At 41.4% G+C, this 26,837-nt stretch overlaps 1 protein-coding gene across 1 annotated transcript in view; it reads left to right on the top strand.

Annotated features, from left to right (window-relative positions):
• Positions 1–26,837, top strand: part of arrb1 (arrestin, beta 1) — a 64,705-nt gene that overhangs the window by 29,557 nt on the left and 8,311 nt on the right. Inside the window, exons 5-12 of the mRNA XM_036962082.1 lie at positions 811–1,007; positions 1,749–1,808; positions 2,857–2,924; positions 4,129–4,264; positions 13,185–13,269; positions 13,616–13,688; positions 14,853–14,990; positions 24,687–24,770. Of these exons, the coding sequence (XP_036817977.1) occupies positions 811–1,007; positions 1,749–1,808; positions 2,857–2,924; positions 4,129–4,264; positions 13,185–13,269; positions 13,616–13,688; positions 14,853–14,990; positions 24,687–24,770 (841 nt within the window). The remainder of the gene's footprint in view (positions 1–810; positions 1,008–1,748; positions 1,809–2,856; positions 2,925–4,128; positions 4,265–13,184; positions 13,270–13,615; positions 13,689–14,852; positions 14,991–24,686; positions 24,771–26,837) is intronic.

The raw sequence follows: 26,837 nt of genomic DNA, 5'->3' as shown, positions 1-26,837 counted from the left end.
GTGAAAAGAGAATGTCTACTGTGAAAAGAGAATGTCTGCTGTGAAAGGAGAATGTCTAGTGTGAAAAGAGAATGTCTACTGTGAAAAGAGAATGTCTACTGTGAAAGGAGAATGTCTACTGTGAAAAGAGAATGTCTACTGTGAAAAGAGAATGTCTGCTGTGAAAGGAGAATGTCTACTGTGAAAAGAGAATGTCTACTGTGAAAAGAGAATGTCTGCTGTGAAAGGAGAATGTCTAGTGTGAAAAGAGAATGTCTACTGTGAAAAGAGAATGTCTACTGTGAAAAGAGAATGTCTGCTGTGAAAGGAGAATGTCTAGTGTGAAAAGAGAATGTCTACTGTGAAAAGAGAATGTCTGCTGTGAAAGGAGAATGTCTACTGTGAAAAGACAATGTCTACTGTGAAAAGAGAATGTCTGCTGTGAAAGGAGAATGTCTAGTGTGAAAAGAGAATGTCTACTGTGAAAAGAGAATGTCTACTGTGAAAGGAGAATGTCTAGTGTTCTAATGGCAGCTTGAAATTAAGCTTAAATCCACCAGTGAACAAAACTACTTGTCATGACATCATTAGTGGTCATCATGACCTCCTTAGCCTGATCCTCATGATGTAATTAGTCTGCTTATCATGACATCATTAGACGGGTTGTGGTTTCAGCAATATATTGCATTTCTAAAAGGTATAATTAAACAAACCCCCGAGGTGCCTTGTTGATATATCGGTCTGATATACCACGGCTGGCAGCCAATCAGCATTCAGGACTCGAACCACTCAGTTTTATAATGATATTTCACTCTTTTCTTCTCTCCTCAGTGTTTGTGACGTTGACATGCGCCTTCCGTTATGGACGTGAGGACTTGGATGTTCTGGGCTTGACGTTTCGAAAGGACCTCTTCGTGGCCAACATTCAGGCCTTCCCTCCAGTGCCCGAAGACAAAAAGAGGTTAACTCGCCTTCAAGAACGCCTGATCAAAAAGCTTGGGGAACACGCTCACCCTTTCACCTTCGAGGTAATGTTCAACACCACTGTGACCATCTCTATTAGGAGTTGTTGTTGTTCTTTTTGTGTTTAGTGTTGTTGTTTTTGTTTTTTGGTACCGTGTACTTTAGGGACTACAGTGGAAATAAGTCTCTCATTACGTTGTACTGTGTTTGTATGTATTATTTTAACTGACAAGATAAAAATGTATCTGTCAATGATCTCGTCCTAATTTTAAACCTCCTGTCAGCTGTTTTAAGTACTAATTTTAAACCTGTCAGCTGTTTTAAGTACTAATTTTAAACCTCCTGTCAGCTGTTTTAAGTACTAATTTTAAACCTCCTGTCAGCTGTTTTAAGTACTAATTTTAAACCTCCTGTCAGCTGTTTTAAGTACTAATTTTAAACCTCCTGTCAGCTGTTTTAAGTACTAATTTTAAACCTCCTGTCAGCTGTTTTAAGTACTAATTTTAAACCTCCTGTCAGCTGTTTTAAGTACTAATTTTAAACCTCCTGTCAGCTGTTTTAAGTACTAATTTTAAACCTCCTGTCAGCTGTTTTAAGTACTAATTTTAAACCTCCTGTCAGCTGTTTTAAGTACTAATTTTAAACCTCCTGTCAGCTGTTTTAAGTACTAATTTTAAACCTCCTGTCAGCTGTTTTAAGTACTAATTTTAAACCTCCTGTCAGCTGTTTTAAGTACTAATTTTAAACCTCCTGTCAGCTGTTTTAAGTACTAATTTTGAAAAAAATGTTCATATTTCTGTTGACAGATTCCACTGAATTTACCGTGCTCAGTTACCCTGCAGCCTGGACCAGAGGACACAGGGAAGGTGCTTCTTGGGTTCAGCCAAAATCTACACTACTGGGTTGAAGGTTTTACGGAATCATGTAGTAACCAAAAAAGTGTTCAACAAATCAAAATATATTTAAGATTTTAGATTCTTCATAGTAGCCACTAATTTCCCTTGATGACAGTTTTGCACACTTTGGGCATTCTCTCAACCAGCTTCACCTGGAATGCTTTTCCAACAGTCTTGAAGGAGTTCCCACATATGCTGAGCACTTGTCGGCTGCTTTTCCTTCACTCTGCAGTCCAACTCATCCCAAACCATCTCAATTGGGTTGAGGTCAGGTGATTGTGGAGACCAGGTCATCTGATGCAGCACTCCATCACTCTCCTTCTCTGTCAAATAGCCCTTACACAGCCTGGAGGTGTGTTGGGTCATTTTCCTGTTGAAAAACAAATGATAGTCCCACTAAGCACACACAAATGTATCGTTGCAGAATGCTGTGGTAGCTATGCTGGTTAAGTGTGTCTTGAATCACAGACAGTGTCGCCAGCAAAGCACCCCCACACCATAACACCTCCTCCTCCATGCTTCACGGTGGGAACCACACATGCGGAGATCATCGTTTCATCCACACTGCGTCTCACAAAGACACAGCGGTTTTGAACCAAAAATCTCCAATTTGGACTCATCAGACCAAAGTACTGATTTCCACCGGTCTAATGTCCATTGCTCGTGTTTCTTGGCCCAAGCAAGTCTCTCATTCTTATTGGTGTCCTTTAGTTGTGGTTTCTTTGCAGCAATTCGACCATGAAGGACTGATTCACGCAGGCTCCTCTGAACAGTTGATTTTTTTCATGGTTACTACATGATTCCATATGTGTTATTTCATAGTTTTGATGTCTTCATTATTATTCTACAATGTAGAAAATAGTAAACAAAGAAATAAAGAAAAACCCTGGAATGAGTAGGTGATCTAAATCTTTTATCTGGTACTGTAACAGTTATATAACAATGCATGATGACATTTAAGCAGAAAAAGAATCCAACTTTAAAGCGAAATCCTGTTTTTTATATTTTGTCTCTGAAGGCCTGTGGGGTTGACTTTGAAGTCAAAGCGTTCTGCTCAGAGAACGTCCAAGACAAAATACATAAAAGGTAAAAAATCATTTCATAATTATACAAAATATAATTTTGTATAATAATTTTTATTTTACTAGGCAAGTCAGTTAAGAACAAATTCTTATTTTCAATGACGGCCCACCGGGGGTTAACTGCCTTGTTCAGGGACAGAACGACAGATTTGTACCTTGTCAGCTCGGGGAGTTTGAACTTGCAACCTTCCGGTTACTAGTCCAACGCTCTAACCACTAGGCTACCCTGCCGCCCCTCCACTCTAACCACTAGGCTACCCTGCCGCCCCTCCACTCTAACCACTAGGCTACCCTGCCGCCCCATACGTACATTATTATTATTAAATGTAGTTCGAATTATGGAGGGATGTTTTGGGAAAAACTACTTTTTTAAATCAGTCCAGAAGGTCTCAGAGATCTTAATTTCACACCATTGAAGTTCAGATTTGATTGGGTGGGGATGTCCTGTGAGCACCAGCAGGGTAAATGAAGTCATTCCACACCACAATTACTGCATCGGCAAAATGGTGTATATATAATATAGATATTATTATTATTATTACTCATATTGCACTATAGTATTGCATTGCTGCCTAATAACTCAGTGTGTCTAACCCTTGTGTCTGAACAGGAAGTCAGTGTGTCTAACCCTTGTGTCTGAACAGGAAGTCAGTGCGTCTAACCCTAACCCTTGTGTCTGAACAGGAAGTCAGTGTGTCTAACCCTAACCCTTGTGTCTGAACAGGAAGTCAGTGTGTCTAACCCTAACCCTTGTGTCTGAACAGGAAGTCAGTGTGTCTAACCCTAACCCTTGTGTCTGAACAGGAAGTCAGTGTGTCTAACCCTTGTGTCTGAACAGGAAGTCAGTGCATCTAACCCTAACCCTTGTGTCTGAACAGGAAGTCTGTGTGTCTAACCCTTGTGTCTGAACAGGAAGTCTGTGTGTCTAACCCTTGTGTCTGAACAGGAAGTCAGTGCGTCTAACCCTTGTGTCTGAACAGGAAGTCAGTGTGTCTAACCCTAACCCTTGTGTCTGAACAGGAAGTCAGTGTGTCTAACCCTAACCCTTGTGTGTGAACAGGAAATCAGTGTGTCTAACCCTAACCCTTGTGTCTGAACAGGAAGTCAGTGCATCTAACCCTTGTGTCTGAACAGGAAGTCAGTGCGTCTGATCCTTGTGTCTGAACAGGAACTCAGTGCGCCTAACCCTAACCCTTGTTTCTGAACAGGAACTCAGTGCGCCTGGTGATCCGTAAGGTCCAGTACGCCCCAGAGAAGCCCGGCCCCCAGCCCATGGCTGAGACCACCAGACAGTTCCTGATGTCTGACAAGCCACTGCACCTTGAGGCCTCACTGGATAAAGAGGTGATGGACATGTTTTTTTCTGCTGGTAGAGGACATCTCTACATTACTCTACATTCTTAGGCCTCTGAGATATCTACTGCAGCCCTCATCCTTCACATAAAACACCCGTTCTGTCAGTCACATTCTGTTAAAGGTCCCCAAAGCACACACATCCCTGGGTCGCTCTTCATTCAAACACTCATTCAATGTCACACTTACTGACAGTTGTGTCCCAGTTGTGTCCCAGCCCTTTGTGCTGTTGTCTGTGCCCAATCATGTTTGTATCCTGTTTTGTGCTGCTGCCATGTTGTGTTGTCATGTTTTGCTGCCTTGCTATGTTGTTGTCAGGTTGTGTTGCTACCATGTTGTGTTGTCATGTTGTGTTGCTACCATGTTGTTGTCATGTTGTGTTGCTACCATGTTGTGTTGTCATGTTTTGCTGCCTTGCTATGTTGTTGTCTTAGGTCTCTCTTTATGTAGTGTTGTGTTTTCTCACGTGTCGTGATGTGTGTTTTGTCCTATATATATTTATTTATTTTTTAAAAACATTTTTAACCTCAGTCCCCCGTCCCCGCAGGAGGCCTTTTGCCCTCTGGTAGGCCGTCATTGTAAATAAGAATTTGTTTTACCTGACTTGCCGAGTTAAATAAAGGTTCAATAAATATAAATAAAATAAGTTGCATTACTCTTCATTACCCTACATCACACTATATGACACTACATTACCCTACATTACCCTACATTATACTACATTACACTACATTACTCTACATTATACTACATTCCACTACATTATACTACATTACTCTACACTACCCTACATTACTCTACACTACTCTACACTACCCTACATTACTCTACATTATACTACATTACTCTACATTATACTACAGTACACTACATTATACTACATTACACTACATTACTCTACATTATACTACATTACTCTACACTACCCTACATTACACTACATTATACTACATTACTCTACATTATACTACATTACACTACATTATACTACATTACACTACATTACTCTACATTACCCCACATTATACTACATTACTCTACATTACCCCACATTACTCTACATTACACTACATGACACTACATTACACTACATTACACTACATTACTCTACATTATACTACATTACTCTACACTACCCTACATTACTCTACATTACACTACATGACACTACATTACCCTACATTACACTACATTACACTACATTACTCTACATTATACTACATTACTCTACACTACCCTACATTACACTACATTATACTACATTACTCTACACTACCCTACACTACACTACATTACTCTACATTACCCCACATTATACTACATTACTCTACACGACCCTACATTACACTACATTATACTACATTACTCTACATTACACTACATTACTCTACACTACCCCACATTATACTACATTACTCTACATTACCCCACATTATACTACATTACTCTACACTACCCTACATTACACTACATTACTCTACATTACACTACATTATACTACATTACTCAACATTACTCTACATTACACTACATTACTCTACATTACCCCACATTATACTACATTACTCTACATTATACTACATTACTCTACATTACCCCACATTATACTACATTACTCTACATTATACTACATTACTCTACACTATCCTACATTACACTACATTACCCCACATTATACTACATTACTCTACATTATACTACATTACTCTACACTATCCTACATTACACTACATTACCCCACATTATACTACATTACTCTACATTATACTACATTACTCTACACTATCCTACATTACACTACATTACCCCACATTATACTACATTACTCTACATTATACTACATTACTCTACATTACCCCACATTATACTACATTACTCTACATTATACTACATTACTCTACACTATCCTACATTACACTACATTACCCCACATTATACTACATTACACTACATTATACTACATTACTCTACACTACACTACATTACTCTACACTACAATACTCTACACTACACTACATTACACTACATTACACTACATTACTCTACACTACACTACATTACTCTACACTACCTCTGCTGTACATTATACTACATTACACTACATTATACTACATTACTCTACACTACCTCTGCTGTACATTATACTGCATTACTCTTCATTACTCTACATTACTCTACACTACCCTACATTACACTACATTATACTACATTACACTACACTACAGTACATTATACTACATTACTCTACACTACCTCTGCTCTACATTACTCTACACTACCCTACATTACACTACCTCTGCTGTACATTATACTGCATTACTCTTCATTACTCTACATTACTCTACACTATCCTACATTACACTACATTATACTACATTACACTACACTACAGTACATTATACTACATTGCTCTACACTACCTCTGCTGTACATTACAGTACATTATACTACATTACTTCACATTATACTAAGTTAGTCCACATTTCTCCACATTATACTACATTACCCTACCTTTTTGTATTGTTTTTATTATGGATCTCCATTGGTTCCTGTCAAGGCAGCAGCTAGTCTTCCTGGGGTTTATTATGGATCCCCATTAGTTCCTGCCGAGGCAGCAGCTACTCTTCCTGGGGTTTATTATGGATCCCCATTAGTTCCTGCCGAGGCAGCAGCTACTCTTTCTGGGGTTTATTATGGATCCCCATTAGTTCCTGCCAAGGCAGCAGCTACTCTTCCTGGGGTTTATTATGGATCCCCATTAGTTCCTGCCATGGCAGCAGCTACTCTTCCTGGGGTTTATTATGGATCCCCATTAGTTCCTGCCATGGCAGCAGCTAGTCTTCCTGGGGTTTATTATGGATCCCCATTAGTTCCTGCCATGGCAGCAGCTAGTCTTCCTGGGGTTTATTATGGATCCCCATTAGTTCCTGCCAAGGCAGCAGCTACTCTTCCTGGGGTTTATTAGGGATCCCCATTAGTTCCTGCCATGGCAGCAGCTACTCTTCCTGGGGTTTATTATGGATCCCCATTAGTTCCTGTCAAGGCAGCAGCTAGTCTTCCTGGGGTTTATTATGGATCCCCATTAGTTCCTGTCAAGGCAGCAGCTAGTCTTCCTGGGGTTTATTATGGATCCCCATTAGTTCCTGCCAAGGCAGCAGCTACTCTTTCTGGGGTTTATTATGGATCCCCATTAGTTCCTGCCAAGGCAGCAGCTACTCTTCCTGGGGTTTATTATGGATCCCCGTTAGTTCCTGTCAAGTCAGCAGCTACTCTTCCTGGGGTTTATTATGGATCCCCATTAGTTCCTGTCAAGGCAGCAGCTAGTCTTCCTGGGGTTTATTATGGATCCCCATTAGTTCCTGTCAAGGCAGCAGCTACTCTTCCTGGGGTTTATTATGGATCCCCGTTAGTTCCTGTCAAGTCAGCAGCTACTCTTCCTGGGGTTTATTATGGATCCCCATTAGTTCCTGCCAAGGCAGCAGCTACTCTTTCTGGGGTTTATTATGGATCCCCGTTAGTTCCTGTCAAGGCAGCAGCTAGTCTTCCTGGGGTTTATTATGGATCCCCGTTAGTTCCTGTCAAGGCAGCAGCTAGTCTTCCTGGGGTTTATTATGGATCCCCGTTAGTTCCTGTCAAGGCAGCAGCTACTCTTCCCGGGGTCCAACAGCAAAATTTAGGCAGTTCTACATTTTAAAAACATTACAATACATTCATAACAGATTTTACAACACATTACTTGTGTGCCCTCAGGCCCCTACTTCACAACCACACATCTACAACACAAAGTCCATGTGTGTATAGTGCGTATGTTATTGTGTGTATGCATGTGTCTGTACCTATGTTTGTGTTGCTTCACAGTCCACGCTGTTACATAAGGTGTATGTTTACCTGTTAATTTAAATCTGATTCTACTGCTGCATCAGTTACCTGATGTGGAATAGAGTTCCATGAAGTCATGGCTCTCACAAATACAAGTAGTGATGAAGTCAATCTGTCCTCCTTTAGAGCCAGGAGAGATTTACATGCATATTATTAATGTTAGCTCTCTGTGTACATCCAAGTCTGTGACACCTGACCACACGACTTAACAGTAGTCCAGCTGTGACAAAACTAGAGCCTGTAGGACCTGCCATATTGATCGTGCTTTTAAGAAGGTAGAGCAGCGCTTTATTATGGACAGGCTTCTCCCCATCTTAGTTACTGTTGTATCAATATGTTTTAACCATGACAGTTTACAATCCAGGGTTACTCCATCCAGGGTTACTCCATCCAGGGTTACTCCAAGCAGTTTAGTCTCCTCAACTTGCTCAATTTCCACATAATTTATTACAAGTTTTAGTTGAGGTTCTGGGTTTAGTGAAAGATTTGTCCCAAATTCAATGCTTTTCGTTTAAAAAAATATATATTTAGGACTAACTTATTTCTTGCCACTAATTCTAAAACTAACCGCAGCCCTTTGTTATGTGTTGCGGTCATTTCAGTAGCTGTAGTAGCTGACGTGTATAGTGTTGAGTCAACCGCATACATAGAAACTCTGGCTTTACTCAAAGTCAGTGGCATGTCGTTAGTACACATTTTAAAAAGCAAGGGGCCTAGAGAGCTACCCTGAGGAATTCCTGATTATATGTGATAGGCTTCCATTAAAGAACACTCTCTGTGTTATGTTAGACAGGTAACTCTTTATCCACATTATAGCAGGGTGTGTAAAGCAATAACACATAAGTTTTTCCAGCAGCAGACTATGATCAATAATATCAAAAGCCGCACTGAAGTCTAACAAAACAGCCTCCACAATCTTTTTATCAATTTCTTTCAGCCAATCATTAGTCACTGTGTGAGTGTTGTGCTTGTTAAATGTCCTTCCCTATAACTGTGCTGAAAGTCTGTTTGTCAATTTGTTTACTGTTAAATAACATTGTTTCTGGTCAAACACAATTTTTTCCAAAACTTTCCAAAGGGTTCGTAACAGGCTGATTGGTCGGCTATTTGAGCCAGTAAAGGGGGCTTTACTATTCTTAGGTCGCGGAATGACTTTAGTTTCCCTCCAGGCCTGAGAGCACACACTTTCTAGTAGGCTTAAGTTTAATATATGTCAAATAGGAGTGGCAATATCGTCCGCTATTATCCTGTAATTCTCCATCCAAGTTGTCAGACCCGGTGGCTTGTCATTGTTGATAGACAACAATACTTTTTTTCACCTCTTCCACACTCACTTTACGGAATTCAGAATTACAACGCTCGTCTTTCCTTATTTGGTCAGATATACTTGGGTGTGTAGTGTCAGCGTTTGTTGTGGAGGACTGGCTAGGACAGACAAGCCCCATACTATTGTGGAGGACTGGCTAGGACAGACAAGCCCCATACTATTGTGGAGGACTGGCTAGGACAGACAAGCCCCATACTATTATGGAGGACTGGCTGGGACAGGCAAGCACCATACTATTGTGGAGGACTGGCTAGGACAGGCAAGCCCCATACTATTGTGGAGGAGTGGCTGGGACAGGCAAGCCCCATACTATTGTGGAGGAGTGGCTAGGACAGACAAGCACCATACTATTGTGGAGGAGTGGCTAAGACAGACAAGCCCCATACTATTGTAGAGGAGTGGCTAGGACAGGCAAGCCCCATACTATTGTGGAGGAGTGGCTAGGACAGACAAGCCCCATACTATTGTAGAGGAGTGGCTAGGACACGGGGGAAAAGGCGGGAAAAAACTATACAGATGTAACAGTATAACTTTAGACCGTCCCCTCGCCCATACCCGGGCGTGAACCTAGGACCCTCTGCAAGGGTCAACAAGTCACCCACGAAGCATCGTTACCCATCGCTCCACAAAAGCCGTGGCCCTCGCAGAGCAAAGGTAACCACTACTTCAAGGTCTCAGAGCGAGTGAAGTCACCGATTGAAACGATATTTAGCGCACACCACCGCTAACTAAGCTAGCCGTTTCACATCCGTTACACCAGCACCACCGCTAACTAAGCTAGCCGTTTCACATCCGTTACACCAGCACCACCGCTAACTAAGCTAGCCGTTTCACATCCGTTACACCAGCACCACCGCTAACTAAGCTAGCCGTTTCACATCCGTTACACCAGCACCACCGCTAACTAAGCTAGCCGTTTCACATCCGTTACACAGACATATACCTTCATCGAACAACACTGTTTCACGATGCATTAGTGATATGGCGGGAGATGTTTTGAAACAATTCGCATACCAGTGAATTCTATGTGTTACAGCTGGATGGGAATGGGAATGGCTTGGCAGCGACAGCTTGAAAGATGTTTTGGACACTACAGTGACAATGGTTAACTTTGTTAAAGCAGAAGGCCCCTGAACTCTCGTGTATTTCCTGAACTACGCAATGATACGGGCAGCGACCTTGTAACGCTTTTACAACAAACAGATGCGCGTTGGTTATCAAGGGAATAAGTATTGACATGTTGTTTTAAATTGAGAGACGAACTTAAAGTTTTCTTTACTGACCATCATTTTCACTTGTCTGACCGCTTGCAGGATGACGGGTTTCTCACATGCCTGGCCAAATCTGGGTGATGTTTTTTCTCACCTGAATGATCTGAATCTAGGATTACAGGGACTCTCCGCAACTATATTCAATGTGGGGGACTAAATTGAGGCTATGATTAAGAAGTTGGAGCTCTTCTCTGTCTTCATTAACAAGGACAACACACAGGTCTTTCCATCATTGTATGATTTTTTTTGTGTGCAAATGAACTCAAGCTTACGGACAATGTCAAATGTGATATAGTGAAGCACCTGAGTGAGTTGGGTGCGCAATTACGCAGATGACACAAACAACTGGATTCGTTATCTCTTTCATGCTCTGAAAGAGTTATGTGCATCCTTTAAAGCACACCCTTCTCATGAACCTGTTGTGAGTTATTCACCATTTCAGATGAGGTAATAAGGTTTTATATGTAAGATGGTTAAATAAAGAGCAAAATGATTGATTATTATAATATTATTATTTGTGCCCTGGCTCTTTGTCACTTCCCACGAGCCGGGTTGTGACAAAAACTCACACTCATTCTTATGTTTAATAAATGTATTGTATAGTGTGTGATTGGATTTTTCTCAGGCTTTCGCCTGCAATATCAGTTCTGTTATACTCACAGACAATATTTTTACAGTTTTGGAAACTTTAGAGTGTTTTCTTGTCCTGACAAAATATCCCATTTACTACGGGGACATTATTTTTCCAAAAATGAAAATACTGCCCCCTAGTCACAAAAGGTTAATTAATAAATGTATCATATAGTGTGTGTGTGTGGCAGGCTTAAAATGATGACAAAAACAACATTTGAGAGTGCGCTGACCCTGGTGCTAGAGGGGGTACAGCTGGAGGTTGAATGTTTGAAGGGGTACAGGACTATAAAACGTTTGGGAACCACTGCTCTACATCATACTACATTATACTACATTACTCTACATTCTACTACAGTACTCTATATTACCCTACATTATACTACATTACTCTACATTATGCCAAATTACCCTACATTATACTACATTACTCTACATTCTACTACATCACTCTACATCATACTATATTATACTACATTACTCTACATTATACTACATTACTCCACGTTATACTACATTACTCTACATCATACTACATTATACTACATTGCTCTCATCATACTACATTATACTACATTACTCTACTTCATGGCACATTGCTCTAATTATACTACATTACTCTACATCATACTACACTATACCGCATAATACTACATTACTCTCCATTACACTACATTACATTGCATTACTCCACATCATACTACATTATACTACATTACTCCCCATTATACATTACCCTACATTATACTACATTACTCTACATTATACTACATTACTCTACATTATACTACACTATACCGCATAATTACTCTCCGTTACACTCCATTACACTACATTACTCTACATTACATTGCATTACTCCACATCATACTACATTATACTACATTACTCCCCATTATACATTACCCTACATTATACTACATTACTCTACATTGTACTACATTACTCTACATTATACTACACTATACCGCATAATTACTCTCCGTTACACTCCATTACACTACATTACTCTACATTACATTGCATTACTCCACATCATACCACATTATACTCCATTACTCCCCATTATACATTACCCTACATTATACTACATTACTCCCCATTATACCACATTACTCTACATTATACTACATTACTCTGCATTATACTACATCACTCTGCATCATACTATATTATAATACATTACTCTACATTATACTACATTACTCTACATTATACTACATCACTCTACATCATACTATATTATACTACATTACTCTACATTATACTTCATTACTCCACAGTATACTACATTACTCTACATCATACTACATTATACTACATTACTCTACATCATACTACATTATACTACATTACTCCCAATATACATTACCCTGCGTTATACTACATTACTCTACATTATGCCAAATTACTCTACATTATACTACATTGCTCTACATCATACTGCATTATACCGCATAATACTACATTACTCTCCATTACACTACATTACTCTACATTACATTACATTACTCCACATCATACTACATTACTCCCCATTATACATTATCCTACATCATACTACATTACTCCCCATTATACCACATTACTCTACATTATACTACATTACTCTACATTTTTACTACATTACTCTACATCATACTACATTACTCTCCATTATACTACATGACTCTCCATTATACTACATTACTCTCCATTATACAGTGTTAATCCACATTATGTTACTAGGTCTACTGTTTTTCTGGGGGGAGGAGGGTGTTTGTTTGGGGGGGTACAGTAATATCTTTTGCATCTTTCCTTCCAGATCTACTACCACGGGGAGCCTATCAGTGTCAACGTTCACGTCACAAACAACACCAACAAGACGGTGAAGAAAATGAAGATTTCAGGTGACAGCAACATACACTTCAGTATCAAATTACTGGTAGTCCTGTGTGTTTCTTTCAGAACGTTGATGCGTTCTACAGATGTAGGATCTTTGACCTATATTGTCACGGCAACAAAAAAAATATCCTGCAGCAACAGGATTTGAACGTTTAGTCCATAATGTTATTTGGACGGTGGTTAACCTTATTAGCTGGCCAAAAGTAGGCTACATTGAAAAGTGCAATACTGTAATACTGTAATGTAGGTTTTCAGTGAATTCATGAAGCTCATCTAAGGAATATTCTCAGGAACAAAAGAGTGATCAAATTAAGATACTACATCTGTAACAATTGTAATTTCTATTCACAGTGCGTCAGTATGCAGACATCTGTCTATTCAACACAGCACAATACAGATGCCCGGTCGCAACAGAGGAGACAGAGTACGTTTCTTTACGTTTTTTACAACACAGAAATCTGACATGCAGGCCAGTCCAGTCTTCAATAACTAATCTGACATGTAGACCAGTCCTGTCTTCAATAACTAATCTGACATGTAGACCAGTCCTGTCTTCAATAACTAATCAATAACTAATCAATAACTAATCAATAACTAATCTGACATGTAGACCAGTCCTGTCTTCAATAACTAATCTGACATGTAGACCAGTCCAGTCTTCAATAACTAATCTGACATGTAGGCCAGTCCAGTCTTCAATAACTAATCTGACATGTAGGCCAGTCCAGTCTTCAATAACTAATCTGACATGTAGACCAGTCCTGTCTTCAATAACTAATCTGACATGTAGACCAGTCCTGTCTTCAATAACTAATCAATAACTAATCTGACATGTAGACCAGTCCTGTCTTCAATAACTAATCAATAACTAATCTGACATGTAGGCCAGTCCAGTCTTCAATAACTAATCTGACATGTAGGCCAGTCCAGTCTTCAATAACTAATCTGACATGTAGACCAGTCCAGTCTTCAATAACTAATCAATAACTAATCTGACATGTAGACCAGTCCTGTCTTCAATAACTAATCTGACATGTAGACCAGTCCTGTCTTCAATAACTAATCTGACATGTAGACCAGTCCTGTCTTCAATAACTAATCAATAACTAATCTGACATGTAGGCCAGTCCTGTCTTCAATAACTAATCTGACATGTAGACCAGTCCAGTCTTCAATAACTAATCTGACATGTAGACCAGTCCTGTCTTCAATAATTAATCTGACATGTAGGCCAGTCCTGTCTTCAATAACTAATCTGACATGTAGGCCAGTCCTGTCTTCAATAACTAATCTGACATGTAGACCAGTCCAGTCTTCAATAACTAATCTGACATGTAGACCAGTCCAGTCTTCAATAACTAATCTGAAATGTGGATATAGAGATAAAATACTATCGTCATAGTGTTTTTTAGGATTGAGACATTGCCGGATGGTATGCCTGGTTAACCGTCATAAACACAAATTGAGACTAGAAGTCCATTAAAAAGCAAGCCAAGCGTTAGTCATGATGACAGATAAGAACCATCCTCACGTACGGTACGTCAACCTCGTGCAACTGATCTGGTGTTATTGATTATCGTTGTCGCAGTGACGTGGTGGCTCCGAGTTCAACGTTTTGTAAAGTCTACACCCTCACCCCTTTCCTCAACAACAACCGAGAGAAACGTGGTCTGGCATTGGACGGGAAACTGAAACACGAGGACACAAACCTGGCTTCTAGTACATTGTGAGTACAATATGTTAAGCTATTTTATACAATGCTGTGCTATGCTATAATATACTATACTATACTATGCTATACTATAATATTCTAAACTGTGTTATGCTATATTATGTTAAACTATACTATGTTATACAATACTGTACTATAATATTCTAAACTGTGTTATACAATACTGTACTATAATATTCTAAACTGTGTTATACTATACCATACTTTACTATGTCATACTATTCTATGCAATCTTATAATATACTATTCTATACTGTGTTGTACTATACTATGTTATACTCTGGTATTCTATTCTTTACTATGTTATATTATACTATTCTATGCTATGTTATACTACACTATTCCACCCTATGTCATATACTAACCTATACTATTCCATGTTAACTTTTTTATACAATACTATAACATACTATATACCATGTTATACTATTGTATACTATGCTATACTATACTATTCCACCCTATGTTATACTCTACCATGCTATACTGTTCTATACTATGTTATACCATACTATGCTCTATTATACTATACAATTCTATACCGTGTTCTACTATTCTATACTATGTTGTATTATTCTATACTATGTTATATTATTCTATACTATGTTATATTATTCTATACTATGTTGTACTATTCTATACTATGTTATATTATTCTATACGTTGTTATACTATTCTATACTATGTTATATTATTCTATACTATGTTGTACTATTCTATACTATGTTATATTATTCTATACTATGTTATATTATTCTATACTGTGTTGTACTATTCTATACTATGTTATATTATTCTATACTATGTTCTACTATGCTATACTATGTCATAGTATTCTATACTACGTTGTACTATTCTATGTTATATTATTCTATACTATGCTGTACAATTCTATACTATGTTACAGTATACTATTCTATACTATGTTACACTGTTCTGTAATATGGTATACTATACTATTATATTCTATACTACCATGTACTATGCGTTACTATGCTATACTGTTATACTATACTATGCTGCTATACCACACTACACTGTTATACTATGCTATACCATGCTGTACTATACTACGCTGTTATACTATACTATACTAGTGTATACTATGTCATACTATTATATACTATGCTGTACTATACTACACTGTTATACTATACTATACTATTGTATACTACGCTATACTATAATATACTATGCCGTACTATACTACACGATTGTATACTATGCTATACTATAATATACTATGCGGTACTGTTATACTATGCTATACTATAATACACTTTTATACTATGCTATACTATTATATACTATGCTGTACTATACTACGCTGTTATACTAAGCTATACTATAATACAGTGCCAGTCAAAAGTTTGGACAGACCTACTCACTCAAGGATTTTTCTTTATTTTTACTATTTTGTACATTGTAGAATAATAGTGAAGATATCAAAACTATGAAATAAGACATATGGAATAATGTAGTAACCAAAACATAATTTAGTAAAACCATCAATGTATATTTTATATTTGAGATTCTTCAAAGTAGCCATCCTTTGCCTTGATGACAGCTCTGCACACCCTTGGCATTCTCTCAACCAGCTTCATGAGGTAGCCACCTGGAATGCATTTCAATTAACAGGTGTGCCTTGTTAAAAGTGAATTTGTTAACTTTCCTTCTTAATGCGTTTGACCCATCAGTTGTGTTGTGACAAGGTAGGGGTGGAATACAGAAGATAGCCCTATTTGGTAAAATACCAACCTCATATTATGGCAAGAACAGCTCAAATAAGCAAAGATAAACGACAGTCCATCATTACTTTAAGACATGAAGGTCAGTCAATCTGGAAAAGTTCAAGAACTTTGAAAGTTTCTTCAAGTGTAGTCGCAAAAACCATCAAGCACTATGATGAAACTGGCTCTCATGAGGACCGCCACAGGAAAGGAAGACCCAGAGTTACCGCTGTTGCAGAGGAAAAGTTCATTAGAGTTAACTGCACCTCAGATTGCAGCACAAATAACTGCTTCAGAGTTCAAGTAACAGAGACATCTCAACATCAACTGTTCAGAGGAGACTGTGTGAATCAGGCCTTCATGGTCGAATTGCTGCAAAGAAACCACTACTAAGGACACCAATAAGAAGAAGAGACTTGCTTTGGCCAAGAAACACGAGCAATGGACATTAGACTTGTGGAAATATGTCCTTTGGTCTGATGAGTCCAAATTTGAGATTTGTCTTTGTGAGACGCAGAGCAGGTGAACGGATGATCTCTGCATGTGTGGTTCCCACCGTGAAGCATGGTGGAGGAGGTGTGATGGTGTGGGGGTTCTTTGTTGGTGACACTGTCTGACACTGTCTATTCTATGCTATGCTACAGTGCCTTGCGAAAGTATTCGGCCCCCTTGAACTTTGCGACCTTTTGCCACATTTCAGGCTTCAAACATAGAGATATAAAACTGTATTTTTTTGTGAAGAATCAACAACAAGTGGGACACAATCATGAAGTAGAACGACATTTATTGGATATTTCAAACTTTTTTAACAAATCAAAAACTGAAAAATTGGGCGTGCAAAATTATTCAGCCACCTTTACTTTCAGTGCAGCAAACTCTCTCCAGAAGTTCAGTGAGGATCTCTGAATGATCCAATGTTGACCTAAATGACTAATGATGATAAATACAATCCACCTGTGTGTAATCAAGTCTCCGTATAAATGCACCTGCACTGTGATAGTCTCAGAGGTCCGTTAAAAGCGCAGAGAGCATCATGAAGAACAAGGAACACACCAGGCAGGTCCGAGATACTGTTCTGAAGAAGTTTAAAGACGGATTTGGATACAAAAAGATTTCCCAAGCTTTAAACATCCCAAGGAGCACTGTGCAAGCGATAATATTGAAATGGAAGGAGTATCAGACCACTGCAAATCTACCAAGACCTGGCCGTCCCTCTAAACTTTTAGCTCATACAAGGAGAAGACTGATCAGAGATGCAGCCAAGAGGCCCATGATCACTCTGGATGAACTGCAGAGATCTACAGCTGAGGTGGGAGACTCTGTCCATAGGACAACAATCAGTCGTATATTGCACAAATCTGGCCTTTATGGAAGAGTGGCAAGAAGAAAGCCATTTCTTAAAGATATCCATAAAAAGTGTCGTTTAAAGTTTGCCACAAGCCACCTGGGAGACACACCAAACATGTGGAAGAACGTGCTCTGGTCAGATGAAACCAAAATTGAACTTTTTGGCAACAATGCAAAACGTTATGTTTGGCGTAAAAGCAACACAGCTGAACACACCATCCACACTGTCAAACATGGTGGTGGCAGCATCATGGTTTGGGCCTGCTTATCTTCAGCAGGGACAGGGAAGATGGTTAAAATTGATGGGAAGATGGATGGAGCCAAATACAGGACCATTCTAGAAGAAAACCTGATGGAGTCTGCAAAAGACCTGAGACTGGGACGGAGATTTGTCTTCCAACAAGACAATGATCCAAAACATAAAGCAAAATCTACAATGGAATGGTTAAAAAATAAACATATCCAGGTGTTAGAATGGCCAAGTCAAAGTCCAGACCTGAATCCAATCGAGAATCTGTGGAAAGAACTGAAAACTGCTGTTCACAAATGCTCTCCATCCAACCTCACTGAGCTCAAGCTGTTTTGCAAGGAGGAATGGGAAAAAATGTCAGTCTCTCGAAGTGCAAAACTGATAGAGACATACCCCAAGCGACCTACAGCTGTAATCGCAGCAAAAGGTGGCGCCACAAAGTATTAACTTAAGGGGGCTGAATAATTTTGCACGCCCAATTTTTCAGTTTTTGATTTGTTAAAAAAGTTTGAAATATCCAATAAATGTCGTTCCACTTCATGATTGTGTCCCACTTGTTGTTGATTCTTCACAAAAAAATGCAGTTTTATATCTTTATGTTTGAAGCCTGAAATGTGGCAAAAGGTCGCAAAGTTCAAGGGGGCCGAATACTTACGCAAGGCACTGTATACTATTCAATGCTATGCTGTGCTATGTCATGTTAAGGTTTCCCCCACTGTGGAGGGATAAAAGCTGAAGTTAGGCTTGCTGTCTTCAGACATATTGTGTATGGACCCTATTATTGTCTTGATGTCGTTGTCCGATACTTTCTCCTATTACACAGTTCATATCTGTATACAACAACCACACCAGCTTCCACAATCCCACCAACAATCCCACCAGTTTCCACAATCCCACCAGTTTCCACAATCCCACCAGTTTCCACAATCCCACCAACATTCCCACCAGTTTCCACAATCCCACCAACAATCCCACCAGTTTCCACAATCCCACCAGTTTCCACAATCCCACCAGTTTCCACAATCCCACCAGCTTCCACAACCACACCAGTTTCCACAATCCCACAAGCTTCCACAATCCCACCAGCTTTCACAATCCCACCAGTTTCCACAACCACACCAGCTTCCACAATCCCACCAGTTTCCACAACCACACCAGCTTCCACAATCCCACCAGCTTCCACAATCCCACCAGCTTCCACAATCCCACCAGTTTCCACAACCCCACCAGTTTCCACAATCCCACCAGTTTCCACAATCCCACCAGTTTCTACAATCCCACCAGCTTCCACAATCCCACCAGCTTCCACAATCCCACCAGTTTCCACAATCCCACTAGTTTCCACAACCCCACCAGTTTCCACAATCCCACCAGTTTCCACAATCCCACCAGTTTCCACAATCCCACCAGTTTCTACAATCCCACCAGTTTCCACAATCCCACCAGCTTCCACAATCCCGCCGATATTCCCACCAGTCCACAATCCCACCAGTTTCCACAATCCCACCAGTTTCCACAATCCCACCAGTTTCCACAATCCCACCAGTTTCTACAATCCCACCAGCTTCCACAATCCCACCAGTTTCCACAATCCCACCAGTTTCCACAACCCCACCAGTTTCCACAATCCCACCAGTTTCCACAATCCCACCAGTTTCTACAATCCCAACAGTTTCCACAATCCCACAAATTTCCACAATCTCACCAACAATCCCACCAGCTTCCACAATCCCACCAGCTTCCACAATCCCACCAGTTTCCACAATCCCACCAGTTTCCACAATCCCACCAGTTTCCACAATCCCACCAGTTTCTACAATCCCACCAGCTTCCACAATCCCACCAGCTTCCACAATCCCACCAGTTTCCACAACCCCACCAGTTTCCACAATCCCACCAGCTTCCACAATCCCATCATCTTCCACAACCCCATCAGTTTCCACAATCCCACCAGTTTCCACAACCCCATCAGCTTCCACAATCCCACCAGTTTCCACAATCCCACCAGCTTCCACAATCCCACCAGTTTCCACAACCCCACCAGTTTCCACAATCCCACCAGCTTCCACAATCCCATCATCTTCCACAACCCCATCAGTTTCCACAACCCCACCAGTTTCCACAATCCCACCAGTTTCCACAATCCCACCAGTTTCTACAATCCCAACAGTTTCCACAATCCCACAAATTCCCACAATCTCACCAACAATCCCACCAGCTTCCACAATCCCACCAGCTTCCACAATCCCACCAGTTTCCACAATCCCACCAGTTTCCACAATCCCACCAGTTTCCACAATCCCACCAGTTTCTACAATCCCACCAGCTTCCACAATCCCACCAGCTTCCACAATCCCACCAGTTTCCACAACCCCACCAGTTTCCACAATCCCACCAGCTTCCACAATCCCATCATCTTCCACAACCCCATCAGTTTCCACAATCCCACCAGTTTCCACAACCCCATCAGCTTCCACAATCCCACCAGTTTCCACAATCCCACCAGCTTCCACAATCCCACCAGTTTCCACAACCCCACCAGTTTCCACAATCCCACCAGCTTCCACAATCCCATCATCTTCCACAACCCCATCAGCTTCCACAATCCCACCAGTTTCCACAATCCCACCAGTTTCTACAATCCCACCAGTTTCCACAACCCCACCAGTTTCCACAATCCCACCAGCTTCCACAATCCCATCATCTTCCACAACCCCATCAGCTTCCACAATCCCACCAGTTTCCACAATCCCACCAGCTTCCAAAATCCCACCAGTTTCCACAATCCCACCAGCTTCCACAATCCCACCAGTTTCCAAAATCCCACCAGTTTCTACAATCCCACCAGCTTCCACAATCCCACCAGCTTCCACAATCCCATCATCTTCCACAATCCCACCAGCTTCCACAATCCCACCAACATTCCCACCAGTTTCCACAATCCCTCCAACATTCCCACCAGTTTCCACAATCCCACCAACAATCCCACCAGTTTCCACAATTCCACCAACAATCCCACCAGCTTCCACAATTCCACCAACAATCCCACCAGCTTCCACAATCCCACCAACATTCCCACCAGTTTCCACAATCCCACCAGCTTCCACAATCCCACAGACTATCCCACCAGATTCCACAATCCCACCAGTTTCCACAATCCCACCAGATTCCACAATCCCACCAACATTCCCACCAGTTTCCACAATCCCACCAGTTTCCACAATCCCACCAGCTTCCACAATCCCACCAACTATCCTACCAGCTTCCGCAATCCCACCAGTTTCCACAATCCCACCGACTATCCCACCAGCTTCCACAATCCCACCGACTATCCCACCAGTTTCCACAATCCCACAAATTTCCACAATCCCACCAACATTCCCACCAGTTTCCACAATCCCACCAGCTTCCACAATCCCACAGACTATCCCACCAGATTCCACAATCCCACCAGTTTCCACAATCCCACCAGATTCCACAATCCCACCAACATTCCCACCAGTTTCCACAATCCCACCAGTTTCCACAATCCCACCAGCTTCCACAATCCCACCAACTATCCCACCAGCTTCCACAATCCCACCAGTTTCCACAATCCCACCGACTATCCCACCAGCTTCCACAATCCCACCGACTATCCCACAAGTTTCCACAATCCCACAAATTTCCACAATCTCACCAACAATCCCACCAGCTTCCAAAATCCCACCAGTTTCCACAATCCCACCAGCTTCCACAATCCCACCAGTTTCCACAATCCCACCAGTTTCCACAATCCCACCAGTTTCCACAATCCCACCAGCTTCTACAATCCCACCAACAATCCCACCAGTTTCCACAATCCCACCAACAATCCCACCATCTTCCACAATCCCACCAGTTTCCACAATCCCACCAGCTTCCACAATCCCACCAGCTTCCACAATCCCACCAGTTTCCACAATCCCACCAGCTTCCACAATCCCACCAGTTTCCACAATCCCACCAGCTTCTACAATCCCACCAACAATCCCACCAGTTTCCACAATCCCACCGACAATCCCACCAGTTTCCACAATCCCACCAACAATCCCACCAGCTTCTACAATCCCAACAACAATCCCACCAGCTTCTACAATCCCACCAACAATCCCACCAGTTTCCACAATCCCACCAGCTTCCACAATCCCACCAACTATCCCACCAGCTTCCACAATCCCACCAGTTTCCACAATCCCACCGACTATCCCACCAGCTTCCACAATCCCACCGACTATCCCACCAGCTTCCACAATCCCACCGACTATCCCACCAGCTTCCACAATCCCACCAGTTTCCACAATCCCACCAGCTTCCACAATCCCACCAGTTTCCACAATCCCACCATCTTCTACAATCCCACCAACAATCCCACCAGTTTCCACAATCCCACCAACAATCCCACCAGCTTCTACAATCCCACCAACAATCCCACCAGTTTCCACAATCCCACCGACAATCCCACCAGCTTCCACAATCCCACCAGTTTCCACAATCCCACCAGCTTCTACAATCCCACCAACAATCCCACCAGTTTCCACAATCCCACCAACAATCCCACCAGCTTCTACAATCCCACCAACAATCCCACCAGTTTCCACAATCCCACCGACAATCCCACCAGTTTCCACAATCCCACCAGTTTCCACAATCCCACCGACAATCCCACCAGTTTCCACAATCCCACCAACAATCCCACCAGCTTCTACAATCCCAACAACAATCCCACCAGCTTCTACAATCCCACCAACAATCCCACCAGCTTCCAAAATCCCACCAGTTTCCACAATCCCACCAGTTTCCACAATCCCACCAGTTTCCACAATCCCACCAGCTTCCACAATCCCACCAGTTTCCACAATCCCACCAGCTTCTACAATCCCAACAACAATCCCACCAGCTTCTACAATCCCACCAACAATCCCACCAGCTTCCAAAATCCCACCAGTTTCCACAATCCCACCAGCTTCCACAATCCCACCAGTTTCCACAATCCCACCAGCTTCCACAATCCCACCAGTTTCCACAATCCCACCAGCTTCCACAATCCCACCAGTTTCCACAATCCCATCATCTTCCACAATCCCACCAGCTTCCACAATCCCACCAGCTTCCACAATCCCATCATCTTCCACAACCCCACCAGCTTCCACAATCCCACCAGCTTCCACAATCCCACCAGCTTCCACAATCCCACCAGTTTCCACAACCCCACCAGTTTCCACAACCCCACCAGCTTCCACAATCCCATCATCTTCCACAACCCCATCAGCTTCCACAACCCCACCAGTTTCCACAACCCCACCAGCTTCCACAATCCCATCATTTTCCACAACCCCATCAGCTTCCGCAATCTACCAGCTTCCAAAATCCCACCAGTTTCCACAATCCCACCAGTTTCCACAATCCCACCAGTTTCCACAATCCCACCAGCTTCCACAATCCCACCAGTTTCCACAATCCCACCAGCTTCTACAATCCCACCAACAATCCCACCAGTTTCCACAATCCCACCAACAATCCCACCAGCTTCTACAATCCCACCAACAATCCCACCAGTTTCCACAATCCCACCGACAATCCCACCAGTTTCCACAATCCCACCAGTTTCCACAATCCCACCGACAATCCCACCAGTTTCCACAATCCCACCAACAATCCCACCAGCTTCTACAATCCCACCAACAATCCCACCAGTTTCCACAATCCCACCAGCTTCTACAATCCCACCAACAATCCCACCAGTTTCCACAATCCCACCAGCTTCCAAAATCCCACCAGTTTCCACAATCCCACCAGCTTCCACAATCCCACCAGCTTCCAAAATCCCACCAGTTTCCACAATCCCACCAGCTTCCACAATCCCACCAGTTTCCACAATCCCATCATCTTCCACAATCCCACCAGCTTCCACAATCCCACCAGCTTCCACAATCCCATCATCTTCCACAACCCCACCAGCTTCCACAATCCCACCAGCTTCCACAATCCCACCAGCTTCCACAATCCCATCATCTTCCACAACCCCATTAGCTTCCACAACCCCACCAGTTTCCACAACCCCACCAGCTTCCACAATCCCATCATTTTCCACAACCCCATCAGCTTCCACAACCCCACCAGTTTCCACAATCCCACCAGCTTCCGCAATCCCACCAGCTTCCAAAATCCCACCAGTTTCCACAACCCCACCAGCTTCCACAATCCCACCAGTTTCCACAACCCCACCAGTTTCCACAATCCCACCAGTTTCCACAATCCCAGCTGGTGAATGAAGGACTTGGTGATAATCAGAAGATGTCAGTCAGTGATTTTTTTTATAGATTTTTTTTGTCCGGTCAACAGGTTAAGAGAGGGAGCCAACAAGGAGATCCTGGGTATCATCGTATCCTACAAAGTCAAAGTGAAGCTTGTTGTGTCTCGAGGCGGGTATGCACTTTACACATACATCTTGGTGTTAGGGTATGCACTTTACACATACATCTTGGTGTTAGAGTATGCACTTTACACATACATCTTGGTGTTAGGGTATGCACTTTACACATACATCTTGGTGTTAGAGTTAGGGTTTAAACATACATCTTGGTGTCAGAGTTAGGGTTTAAACATACATCTTGGTGTTAGGGTTGAAACATACATCTTGGTGTCAGAGTTAGGGTTTAAACATACATCTTGGTGTCAGAGTTAGGGTTTAAACATACATCTTGGTGTTAGGGTTTAAACATACATCTTGGTGTCAGAGTTAGGGTTTAAACATACATCTTGGTGTTAGGGTTTAAACATACATCTTGGTGTCAGAGTTAGGGTTTAAACATACATCTTGGTGTCAGAGTTAGGGTTTAAACATACATCTTGGTGTCAGAGTTAGGGTTTAAACATACATCTTGGTGTTAGGGTTTAAACATACATCTTGGTGTCAGAGTTAGGGTTTAAACATACATCTTGGTGTCAGAGTTAGGGTTTAAACATACATCTTGGTGTCAGAGTTAGGGTTTAAACATACATCTTGGTGTCAGAGTTAGGGTTTAAACATACATCTTGGTGTTCGGGTTTAAACATACATCTTGGTGTTAGAGTTAGGGTTGAAACATACATCTTGGTGTCAGAGTTAGGGGTTAAACATACATCTTGGTGTCAGAGTTAGGGTTTAAACATACATCTTGGTGTTAGAGTTAGGGGTTAAACATACATCTTGGTGTTAGGGTTGAAACATACATCTTGGTGTCAGAGTTAGGGTTTACACATACATCTTGGTGTCAGAGTTAGGGTTTACACATACATCTTGGTGTTAGAGTTAGGGTTTAAACATACATCTTGGCGTCAGAGTTAGGGTTTAAACATACATCTTGGTGTTAGAGTTAGGGGTTAAACATACATATTGGTGTTAGGGTTGAAACATACATCTTGGTGTCAGAATTAGGGTTTACACATACATCTTGGTGTCAGAGTTAGGGTTTAAACATACATCTTGGTGTCAGAGTTAGGGTTTAAACATACATCTTGGTGTTAGGGTTGAAACATACATCTTGGTGTCAGAGTTAGGGTTTAAACATACATCTTGGTGTTAGAGTTAGGGTTTACACATACATCTTGGTATCAGAGTTAGGGTTTAAACATACATCTTGGTGTCAGAGTTAGGGTTTACACATACATCTTGGTGTCAGAGTTAGGGTTTAAACATACATCTTGGTGTCAGAGTTAGGGTTTAAACATACATCTTGGTGTCAGAGTTAGGGTTTAAACATACATCTTGGTGTCAGAGTTAGGGTTTACACATACATCTTGGTGTTAGGGTTTAAACATACATCTTGGTGTTAGGGTTTACACATACATCTTGGTGTTAGGGTTTACACATACATCTTGGTGTTAGGGTTTACACATACATCTTGGTGTTAGGGTTTACACATACATCTTGGTGTTAGGGTTTAAACATACATCTTGGTGTTAGGGTTTACACATACATCTTGGTGTTAGGGTTTACACATACATCTTGGTGTTAGGGTTTACACATACATCTTGGTGTTAGGGTTTACACATACATCTTGGTGTTAGGGTTTAAACATACATCTTGGTGTCAGAGTTAGGGTTTAAACATACATCTTGGTGTTAGGGTTTAAACATACATCTTGGTGTCAGAGTTAGGGTTTAAACATACATCTTGGTGTTAGAGTTAGGGTTTAAACATACATCTTGGTGTCAGAGTTAGGGTTTAAACATACATCTTGGTGTTAGGGTTGAAACATACATCTTGGTGTCAGAGTTAGGGTTTAAACATACATCTTGGTGTCAGAGTTAGGGGTTAAACATACATCTTGGTGTCAGAGTTAGGGTTTAAACATACATCTTGGTGTCAGAGTTAGGGTTTAAACATACATCTTGGTGTTAGAGTTAGGGTTTAAACATACATCTTGGTGTCAGATTTAGGGTTTAAACATACATCTTGGTGTCAGAGTTAGGGTTTACACATACATCTTGGTGTCAGAGTTAGGGTTTACA

This window comes from Oncorhynchus mykiss, chromosome 24 (genome assembly GCF_013265735.2).
Source record: "Oncorhynchus mykiss isolate Arlee chromosome 24, USDA_OmykA_1.1, whole genome shotgun sequence".
In the NCBI taxonomy this organism is placed as follows: Eukaryota; Metazoa; Chordata; class Actinopteri; order Salmoniformes; family Salmonidae; genus Oncorhynchus; species Oncorhynchus mykiss.
Note: the sequence above shows the minus strand (reverse complement) of the source record. Positions and strands in the feature narration are given on the sequence as shown.